Consider the following 12,010-nt stretch of genomic DNA (forward strand, 5'->3'; position numbering starts at 1 on the left):
TACTAACTAATTGTGCGTCAGTTATATATAGTTGCAGCTCTCACATAACTAATGCATCAAGGAACTATCTCAGTTTACTAGTTTCTTGATACAGTGATTTAATGTGGACTGCAACCTCAGATAAGCGCAAAATCAGATAACATAAGTAAATATAATTCAAAAATCGTTATGGTTTCCCATTGTCCTAGTGGTATCATTTTTCAGGGTGATTATTTTGCAGCTATTCTTTGGTGTAGATTTTTTCACGTCACTCCATTATTCGCCTAGCCATTAAATGAGATTAAATTTTCTTATACTTTTGACAAAGTTTAGATCATTTTTCTATATCATCAAGCAAATGTTTAACAATCTTTAGCTTTACCAGTATTGACTCTTTATGTTTGCTCTGATAAAATGGAGCCTTGGTTAATTGAGACTGTACGGTATGTTGTTTTTTAACTTCCGTTTTATTTATTTTATTTGGCTTGGCAACCCCTTGTGTAAAGAATGATACCTGTATTTACCTATAGAAATTTCTTGCAAATTAGATAAAATAACTACTTTGTGTACTAACACTTATATTTGAGGTAGCGTTGCACCAAATATTGAAAATTTTTAATAACAATTGTAGCATTTACATTATCAAAGTAACTGAATTAATAAATTGGAATTGTGCAATCATGGTGATATACCTATGTATTTATTTATGCTTGAAAATAATCTGACATTTTGCACCATAATTCTGGATTTAATTTAATAGAAAAGTTTTTATACGACAAACTGTTTAATTTTTCACACTTTTACTGAATTAGGAATGTAAAAACTTAAGTTGAGCAAGTCTGCAAATTTTAAGTTGATTAAAGCCGATTCAATTTCAGTTAAGGTAATAAATTATACTGTTGAGTCGAGACCAATTTATATAATTTTTTAGTCTACTCATTAAAATCTGGCGAAGCTCGAGTAGTTGTGTAAGTTTTTTTAAGAGTAATATAATTAAGAGTATTAGAATGACTTATGCTACAATATTAAGGGTCGTGGAGAAACTTAGTATTACAGAATATATTTTATTAAATGCTAGAAGTAGCTCCAAATTAGTATTCTAAGTGGGATAAATTAAAGAAATAAATTTTATCACCATCTAGTCTCAATACTATGTCTTTTTGTCTTATTTAGAAATATGATTTAACTATTTAAATTTCACAGCTCATACAATATGTATATTTCTGTAATTTTTTCACTGTTTAAATAACCTAATTGACATGCTTAGCACCATTCAATACACATGTTAAAAACAGCGCATAAACTATTAAATCTCCTAAACAAAAAGTATAAATACAACCTGTAATGATTGAGATCTCCTGATTAGCTTAATGGTCCAACTGTTACATACATTATAGGGACTAAAATCTGTTTGAATTAAGTTTATCATGTCCCTCAACAGTTGGCACTATAGGGGCAGCTGTCAGTGTGTATCAAGGGGGCCATATTCAGTGATTTGTGTAGGGTGCTATAACGGCGTTGCACTGGAAATTGTCTTGACAAATCGTTTATCAACTGTAACCCCTGCCACATTAATATCCTTATGGAAGAGACTCGGTCATGCCACCCGCGGCTCGGCCGTGTCTACTGCTTATCGGCCGCCTAGATGGCCAGGTGGCCATTGAGACCCCAACGAGCGTCTTGACCCCTCGTTGCCCCCTTCCTGAGGAAAGAGCTCCAGGTAGAGGGGTCGGCATCAGGGAAGGCAACACTTCTGAAAAGATACTGTTGTGTCTCTTCTTGTCAAGTGCAATGAAGATAAACTACTGTGTTTAAAATTCTAGAAATTGAAATATTCACAAATTATTTTACTATAATTTTTTTATCAGCAACTTTTTTTAAATATTTTATCTTACATTATTAATATTTAAAAATAGTTTGGCAATTTGCTTAGCCCTGTTAAGCAAGTTCATTTGTTCTTTTCAGAACAATAATATCTTTAACTATAATGCTAACTGACCAATAGTTACGATAAAAGTTAGTACTTTTTAGTATTTAAATTTTTAAAATTAAAAATACAGTACTTTCAGCATTAATGACTTCCAGATGTCTTTGGCTCTAAACAGTGAGGGCATAGCTGCTCATCCGAGGCTGTTTATAGTGGGTGCCACCACGTGAGTGGGCATGTGGACCCGGCTGAGACTCTCGGTCAGGGCGTTACGTGGCCCGTGTGAGGCGAGATATCAGCCCTCTAATTACCAAGCTTATTGAAATAAGATCTAGCCTGCTCTAGGCATCAGGCACGCCACACTTATCACACACATACGAGAACTACATAGGTTAGCAATACATGGCCACACGTTATCCGTCTCCCATGTCCCCGCGCACGTCTGGTCTCGGCTGATGAAGAGGAACTGGGGTGAGCAGCGCTCTGCGCGCGGCCAACAGGCAGCTTCACGCCAGAGCTTCGGATCCGTCCGGCAATGTCTTTGTTAACTAAACCTAATAACTTAAATACTAATTACATACAGCACTAATTAGGTCTTCTGGAACGCATAACACTTGGGACTCATTATAAAAGGTTTACAATAATTACTGTTTTTGATTTATGGGGGACGTCGCAATGCTTGTAAGCGCCCTCTTGCGGTAGTCCGTGGCACGCAGTTTGAACCCATGCACGTCTACGTACGTCGGCAGTACAAATGCCGGGAAGGAGGGGGAAAGGGACAATGTAGTCGGACCAGGCTTATGAGGCGAAGCCCCGGCTGACGTCAACAGTTTTGCACTAAACACACTAAACTGATACTGTCCTATAATTATTATTTTTTTTACGGTGTTACCATTATTTCAGTAAAACTGTCCGATTATGACATTGAATCAAAAGTAACAATATCCTTTTTAAGACACACGTTTTTTCAAGAAAAAACCTCCGATCATAACATTTAATCAGATATAACAGCTTTTTTAAGACAAGTATACCTTTTTAAAGTGATAATTTGGTGAATTCATGCTGGTAACGAAATACAAAACTTATCTTAATAATATTCAGTTGCAGTTCAATATGCAGTTACATGTTCAACTTGTTAATGCTTAATTAAACATTTTCTGGACATCTACAATAACTTTTCATTACACAAATAAATAGCAGTTTCATTTGCCTTCTGACCTGTAAGCACTCGTCAAGCAAGGAAGTTTTATAATTTTGGTGTCATGCTAAACCTTACTTTTAAAATGCCATAAAGTAGCTTGATGTGTTATCAACTTCACTGAATGTGCCACAGTGTGAACAGAGAAGTGTTGAGACACCGTTGCGTGTCGGCAGGATCTGGACGAGGACCTGCGCACCATGGTAGGTGACGTGCTGATGGCGGCGGCCAGCGTGTCGTACCTGGGGGCCTTCACCAGTGTCTACCGGGACGAGCTGGTGGACCTGTGGCTGGCCAAGAACAGCCAGCTAGCTATCCCATCCTCTGCACACTACAGGTGCGCCCACAGCTGTGACACGCCACTCGGTTAACTAGCTTGTTTTTTTTTTTCTTGGGTCTTGAAATTACTCCATTCCAGTGATGGGATATTTTCCTTACCATACGCTGGCCAACTTAACTCTTTTTGAGTGCCGGAAATCATTCTTTAAAACTGATCTAAAGGCCAGGCACAGGTGACTAAATATTACATTTCCAACAATAATTTTTTAATGTTTTATTGCTCTTTAGAGTAACCAATAAATACAATACATGAAGAAACAAAAAAAAATTTTTTTTAAACATTGTATTTTTTGATCTAAAAAGACTTGTACTTGTACTTCTACTTGAACTTCTACTTCTACTTGTACTTGTACTTGTATTTTCAATATTTCATTGAGAATACCATGGGTTCATAAGTGTCTGCTGACAAATCATCCTACATATAGGCAAATAAAGATGGCTCATGTACGAGACTATCTTTACCTAATGATATTTTATCGAAGATTCTTTAAGCAGGCCATACTAAACTATCGTATTTACTTGCGTAAAGGCCCCCCTTTTTTTTCCAAATTTTCGACTCCAAAAAAGGGGAGGGGGCCTATAGGCGAATTTGGAGGAAAAAATAGATTATTCTTTTTTTCAGGTATGAAAAACAAACATTTAATAAAAGCAAAATGAAAGTACCGCCACAACTTATTTAAACGCCAATGAAATTTTGATTAAATGAAAAAGCTGGCGGAACGACTGGCAAGTCGTGCGTCGTTGTTCAAATTAGGGAGGGTGGGGGAGGCAGCGCTGCGGCAGGGAGGAAGAGAGGCAGAGGCCGGGCAGGGGGAAGAGAGACAGAGGCGTGGCTTAACCTTCCTCCTGCCTGCTGGTCAGCCAACCAGACAAAGGAGTGTTAGAAATACCAGTACCTGCTCCACCCACTTCCCTTCCTCCTTCACTTCCCCTCTTCTTCCCCGACAACGCTGCACATCAACACAAGCGCGCAAGTCCAGCTTTCTTTATCTTTATGTCGTTTGAGATACGACTAACTGCCTACGTCTGTCACGCCTCACGACAGTCCTACTGAGAGCGGACAAACTATAATACCAGTCTCTGTATCACTGCTGCTTACAAAATCACCTCCTGCCGCTCACAATACATGGCTTGCTGTTTGATGCATGCCAAGCTGCCCTGCCCTCAGATAATACCAGAAAAACACGTTTTTAAATTTTTTCTCAAAAATGTTTACAAAACAAGGCTTATATGCGGGTGGGGCCTTTACACAAGCAATTACGGTACAGTCAAACCTTTCTGAAACGACCTCTCACGGTTCCTAGGAATAGGGTCGTAATAGATGTTTTCCGAAATTTTCAGTTGATTTCAACCACCTTCCCCCCCCCTCCCTTTTCCCATACCGCTACTCGCTAAGAAACCAGCCGTACAATGGCAGGATGCTGTTACTCACAATGCTAGACGGCTTTGCTTTAAACCCACTTCAACCTTCATGACAAGTCCGTCGCCCTACAGGTCACCTCTAAAGAAAATATGTCAATAGACAGTTTATTTTTACCGGTTAGTTTACATGTACGTTTTCTGCTTGCCATAGTTAAATACACTAGAACCCCGATGTCACGAACCCCGGATTTAACGAAGCAGTGATTTTACGAATACATTCTCGGGAACCGTCAAAAAATTGGACATTTTGACCAAAATGTGAAAATCAGAAGAAAAAAAATTAAAAAAAAAAAAAACTAAATGAAAGATCATTAAAATCTGTTAATTTTAACACACAGCGTATTTTTGTGTCGGCTTTAATACTTCCAATAATGTATATGTAAGAATAACAAAAAAATAATGGGTCATTTCCTTTAAAAATACGGCAGCAGTAGCTTGTGCAACGTAAGTGGAAGCGCGGGAATCTCATCTAGACAGACTGGCGGCAGCACAGGCAGCGGATGCATGACGTCATACGGCTTACCTCTCCTTCCCTCCCAGGAATACAAACCATCGTGTCTCTCTTCAACTCCTTCCTCAACGTCCTTTGGCATGTGAAACTGTTAACATCCTTCCTCCCCTTCTCCAAACTGCGTACGACGAAAGCCAGGTTTGTATAGTCCATTTCTGGTAAAATGAAAAATAATTAAGGGCCCCCGCGACAGCCATTTACCGTTAATTTTTTTGATACAATTTGTTTGTTAGTTACACAACATTATTTCTGCTGGAAAATCACTGAAACTTCAAAATTTCTTTAATGGAAAAATTTAGCAGGGCCGTAAAAGTATTCATTTTTGCCGCAAATGAACTATACTCGCCCTTCCTGCCGGACAACATTCTCGGCGCGTGACGCATGGCAACTACAGTCGTGTGCCGCGCACAGCCACGAAAAACCTACGCGATTTCCAAACTACACTAGATATCCGACTGGAGTCTGTTTACGAAAAGCATTTAAGAATTTGTTAATGCCCAACTGGTTATATTGAGATTAAATGGCTAAAAGGCATATTTTCGAAGTTTTAGGTGTAATAAACCCGTTACAAATTTCTTGAAAGTATCATAGGGAAATGCATTACACCTTTATCTTTATTTTTCCGCCATATAATGTTACTGTCACCGCTCAAATTTCACAGTTATCTGACGGGAACGAGATGACTGCGCGCCAGTTCAAAGCCTTGCACTTAGAGGTTTTACCGCGCTAGAACTACCATTGAGCGTCGCTCTTATCATCCCGCTTCACTAACACACACGCTGACCAGACGGCGCCCTAAAGCTGATTAGAGGAAGCACGTAAAAATGCAAGGCAGGAAATTCTTCCAGCTTATCAACCAGGACCCGGGAAATTCTTGACTATCAAGCTTTTCACATTAAAATATAAGAGACTTGTATTGTGTAATTTCAGTGTTATTTAGCTGTTTTTCTTAAAAATCACTTTTTTCGCATTTTCCATATAAATTCGCGGAAAATTTCGCGATTTCGCGATTCACCATATAATCGTGGCCCTAGTTATTGTTCGCGCGAGAGGCGAGACATGGAATGTTAGAAGAAAGATAAATGCGATGTAGAAGGACGGCAGCCAGTGTGTTTCCTGCATGGGGAATAAGTGGCGTAGCCTTTTTTTTATGCTGCGTGAAGCGACCTTTTTCTATCAACCCACGGGAAAAGATGATTGCTTGAGATGTGAAAATAAACATCGCTGCGGCAGTTAAAACAAGTCGAGGCGGGCGTGCATCCAGTCGGTCGCTGTGTATTGTCAACCGATAGTAATCAAAATCAAGAGAAATCCAGCAGGTAGCTTTGCCTTAACTGATTACCACACTAGACACTCGCAAAAAGCTAAACTTAAACACGTTGCCACAAAAACCTTTATCTGCACCCTGCCGGCAAAGGAACGTGGAATGGGGGTTGTTAAGCGCTGACAGCGGTCGACAGGAAGCACTCGGCAAGAGAAACGCAGTAACACGCTACTCACCACAAGAAACTTATTTTCTGTCCGATTTTCTTCGGATTTTTGGCAATTTTTTCATGGTTCCTCGAAATTGGGTTGTAATAGAGAGGTGGTCGCAATAAATGGGGTCGCAACAAAAAGTTTTTACTGTATCTTCATTGTTGTGTTTGTATCTTTGCTCCATTGTCCAGGTTTTGTTGTGTACCTGCATTTACTGTTATTGTTGTAACTGTCTCGTCTTTGTTAGCCCACTGTGTTTGGCTGTGCTGTTATTTTTTTTTCATTACTAAGTTTCTTCCATGGAATTGCTGTCTGATATTTAAGTTGAATGTTTTCTTCTGTGCTGACTTGTTCTCATACCTCTTAGGTTCATCGTTGTGTTTATCTGTTTTTTTTTTTTTTTACATCAACTGAATGGCATATGTCCAAGAAATTGTATTAAATTATAAACACCATGTCATGCTGAACTTTTAGCAAGCGGCAAGTGTGTAGTGGCTTGTTGCAATTAAATGAGTGATTTTATTTTTGAAGTTATTTTTTTAATTAACCACATGTTCGCCAAACAAAAAGGGCATGTTCAGTGACCGTCAGTGTGAATACCCTTTGGCAGCGATACAACAAACGAGAGGGGCTGTGTTTCACTTGCAACAGGCTATGTTCCATCACCACTGCATATGTATCAGGAGTGGAGGGGCTGACAGTTTAGTGATAAGAGAGGTGCATAACTCACAGTATATCTTCACACATGTGCTTTGCTGAGAGCAGAGAGGGTGGTTTTTCTGATCTTCTGGGGGGGGGGACCCTCCTTCCTTCCTGTCAGTTGATGCCTTCCGTGATGCTCCATATTCTGGGAGTTGAGGTTAGGGATGGGCTAGGATAACCATTTGATTGGGTATTCCTTGATAATAAGAGCCTACACACTCCTAATTGAAGAATGATAGGGTGTGGTCTTTCAAGACTTACATCCACTTTTTCTCTGAAATTTTAGCTACTCAAATTTTGGAGTGCTATTTCTTCAACATTAACACTAAATGAGAACATTTTGACCTAAATGATATTTTAACTTACAGCTTAAACATTAGGATACAGAGCCCTGAGCACTTTTATCTTAGTATGGGCGATTGATTACCTCTCAAGAATGGAGATTTCTTTTTTGTTTCTGAGGAGTGGTGTGCTATTCCAAAGCAAGGTTTTTTATAATATATTTTATATTTAGGGTGACTCCTTTCCACTTTTATTAAATATAAATAGGTAAGGACTTTATATTAATGTAAGATTTTAAATAATTTTCATTATTTCTAGGAGAGGCTGTTGAAGAAAGAATATCTACTAATGCAGTCAATTCCTTGGTGTAATTAATTTCCAAAACATTTTAGTGGGACTTCTTGCCAATTTTTGTTAGTATACAATGCAAAGTACTTTAAGTAACAATGAGTTATGAATTTATGTTTCTCTTGATCATTGTTGTGTTGTTGACTTGAGTGGCAATTGTTTCTTGTGTGCGTGCGAGCGCCAGTTAAACAATGGCGGATTTGCAAGCTTAGACGGTTTTGTAGCTGTCCAAGTCAGAAGGATATAATTCAATAACTGGCGACGAGGATGGGATCTTTTTTTCTTGTACGCGTGGATATAAACAGAGAGCGGCATTTTGGTCGGTCAAGCAACCAAAACATGTGGTAGTGTAAAATTAAGTTGTAGTGAGCCACGAGTGGTTAAGTGGTAGACGCGCCTTGTTAACCAAGATGTCGCTAGGCAAGATAGAAGAGTTTCATGGGGAGGATGGTGATTTTGAGTGCTACGTGGAGAGGTTGGAGCATTATTTCAAAGCAAATAAAATAAAAGAAGAGGAAAAGTGTAGTTTGTTCTTGACATTGCTAGGACCAAAAACATACACTATTTAAATAATTTGTGTGTACCTCATAAGCCGGGAACCAAGTCGTATGCAGAATTGGTGGAAATATTAATGACTCATTACGCACCCAGGAAAATTGTGATCGCCGAGCACGTGAAATTGTTGAGGAGAAAACAGGGAATGTTGGAAAGAATAGCTGATTATGCTGTAACCTTACAGAAAATGTCTATGTCATGTAAATATGGTGTGTTCCTTGATGAAGCGTTGCGCGATACGTTCGTCAGTGGTTTGGAAAACGAAGACATTGTACAGAAATTGTTAGTAGAAGACAACCTAACCTTTCAATCAGCATTAGAGAAGGCGTTGATTATGGAAGCTGCCTTGAGTCAGTCAAAGGAAATACGACCGGATTTCGGGCTGACTAAACGGGAGGATGATGCGAAGGAGTTGGCGGGTGCATTTGTCCTCGCACCTACAAAAGGGGGCAGAAGTGCGGGCGAGCAATCAGGAGGAGCTTTCAGAAAACAGGTCAATGTCAGAGGAAATAAAAAGTGCTACCGTTGCAACAGTGCAAATCATTTGGCTGCTCAGTGTCCATTTGCAAGTTTGGTATGTCATGCGTGTAAGAAACGGGGCCACATTAAAAAGGCGTGTCGGGCACAAGAGGTACATTGGGTAGAAGAAGAAAATTCATATGAGTTAGAGTTGCTCAACATTGATTATAATGAGGGAGGTCTAGCCAGAAATTTTACAGTGGATGTGACATTAAATGGGCAACAGGAAAAGATGATTGTGGATACAGGGGCTGTGGTATCTGTATGCTCCGACAGCACCTATTGGGAAAAATTACGGGCGTGTCAGCTAAAGAAAACAGAGTTGGCCTTGAGGACGTATTCAGGACAACCCTTACAGCTACTTGGGGAATGTCAGATACCAGTGGAGTACCAGGGTCAGAAGCTGATATTACCTATGGTAGTGGTGGATAGCCAGGGAAAGCCTTTGCCAACGCTGTTGGGACGGAATTGGTTGGCATCCCTGCAATTGGATTGGAAAAATCTGGTTGGGGGTAGGAAAACAAGTAAGGGGGCACACATCCAGGTGCTGGACCAGAATAGTAGTTTGTCCGAGCGAGAAGTAATTGTCAGTAAACTGATGATGGAGTACCAGGGTTTGTTTCGACCACGGCTTGGAGTGATAGCAGGGGTGGAAGCTGATGTGGTGCTAAAGGAAGGAGCGGTACCAGTCTTTTGCAAGGCAAGAAAAGTACCCTTTGCTTGGAAGGCAGCAGTGGAAGCGGAGATTGACAGGTTAGTACACGCAGGTGCTATATACCCTGTTAGTAAGTCAGAATGGGCAACACCGGTAGTTTGTGTAAAGAAAAAGGATGGTGGAGTTAGATTGTGTGGTGACTTTAAGGTGACTTAGAATCCAGTAGTGGAAATGGATCATTACCCCTTGCCCAGACCAACAGATATTTTTAGTGAATTGGCAGGCGGAAATGTTTTCTCTGTCATTGATTTGCAATCCGCATACACTAAGTTGTCAGTTAATAAATTGAGTCAGCCATTACTGACCATCAACACACACAAAGGATTGCTTCGATATACATGGTTGCCCTTTGGGTTTTGTAGTGCTCCGTGTATTTTCCAGAAAGCAATAGAACAAGTATTGAAAGGTATTGATGGAGTGTATGCGTACCTGGATGATATTCTGGTGGTGGGGTCGAGTTTGGAAGATGGTAGACATAAGTTAGTGGAGGTGTTTAAAAGGCTGCAGGCCTATGGAATCTGCGTTATGAAGGAAAAGTGTAAGCTGCTGTGCAGAAGCGTGGTTTATTTGGGGCACAATATATCAAGTGAGGGCATTCAAGCAACCCAGGAGAAGATAAAAGTGATTCAGGAGGCACCAGCCCCTCAGGATATCTCACAGCTGCGCTCATACTTGGGACTACTTCAGTTCTATGGACAATTTATGCCGAACTTGGCAACTGTTTTGCATTCCTTGTATAAATTGTTACGGAAAGATCACCACTGGCAGTGGACAGTAGAATGCGAACAGGCCTTCTTGGAGAGTAAAAAGATGCTTGTGCGGAGTCCTGTGCTGGTGCCCTATGACCCCACCTTGCCCATTGTGGTCACAGCGGATGCTAGCGCATATGGAGTGGGAGCTGTACTAGCGCATGTTATGTATGCATTCAGGTGAGGAGCGGCGGTTGCATTTGCCTCTAAAACCTTATCAAAAGCAGAAGCGGGATATAGTCAGGTGGAAAGAGAGGCCCTTAGCTTGGTGTTTGCACTGAAGAAGTTCCACATGTATCTTTGTGGGCGCAAGTTTGTGTTAATCACAGATCATCAAGCGTTAACGGCATTGTTTGGTAGAATATGAGGGGTGCCAGTCATGGCAGCACCCAGAATTCAGCGCTGGGCTCTGATGTTGGGGGCATATCAGTATGAAGTGAAGTACAAGCAGGGAGGAGCAATTGGACATGCGGATGGTGTTTCGTACTGAAACTGTTACCAGATAACATGAAAGTCAAAAACGATAGCCGGACGTCCGATGACGCCGGTACCAGACGAACCACTGAGTCTTTCCTGATGGCCACCAGGATCGCTTGAGTTAATGGCAGCGAAATGGCGCCATATTTGAATTTTGAAGCGTCCAACACTTGAATTAGTTAACATAAATCTAGGGTAAGCACTATTTACAAATCCAACATACCGCCCACCAAAATGCATATTTTAAACATTTATTGGGCGGGCAACGGGCACAGCTTCACCACAGGCCGCAGAAAGGTGCCTTGTTGGGTCTTCACCTCAGCCACTCTCACGACACCATCTGAGCCAGGAAAAGTCTTCACAATACGGCCTAACTTCCAGCACAGTGGTGGTAGATTCGGATCTTTGATGAGAACCAAGGTGCCAACACTGAGGATGTCTTGGTCAGTTAGGCTCTTGGGTCGTTGCTGCAGCTGTTGTAGATAATCCTGGTGCCAGCGCTTCCAGAATGACTGATGCGCTTGCTGGATGAGTTGCCATCGAGACAAACAATTTAGCTTGAGGTGGGACAAATCTGGTTCGGGCACTAGTGCAGGAGGCCCCAAGACTAGAAAATGACTGGGTGTCAGAGCAGCCATGTCGTTTGGATTATTTGAGAGAGCACACAGAGGCCGTGAGTTGAGAATGGCCTCCACTTGTGTCATGAGAGTGTATAATTCCTCATAAGTGAGTACCTGAGCACCTACACTCTTTATGAGGAGAGACTTCACAGACTTTACACCTGCCTCCCACAGGCCTCCAAAATGTGGTG

General features: G+C 40.9%; 1 protein-coding gene across 4 annotated transcripts in view; it reads left to right on the top strand.

Annotated features, from left to right (window-relative positions):
• LOC134531065 (dynein axonemal heavy chain 6) overlaps nt 1–12,010 on the top strand; it is a 491,808-nt gene that overhangs the window by 346,768 nt on the left and 133,030 nt on the right. For all 4 annotated transcript variants that reach the window (XM_063366586.1, XM_063366584.1, XM_063366585.1 and 1 more), the window contains one exon: nt 3,281–3,441. In XM_063366586.1, the coding sequence (XP_063222656.1) occupies nt 3,281–3,441 (161 nt within the window). The remainder of the gene's footprint in view (nt 1–3,280; nt 3,442–12,010) is intronic.

Source organism: Bacillus rossius, chromosome 3, assembly GCF_032445375.1.
Source record: "Bacillus rossius redtenbacheri isolate Brsri chromosome 3, Brsri_v3, whole genome shotgun sequence".
NCBI classification, from domain to species: domain Eukaryota; kingdom Metazoa; phylum Arthropoda; class Insecta; order Phasmatodea; family Bacillidae; genus Bacillus; species Bacillus rossius.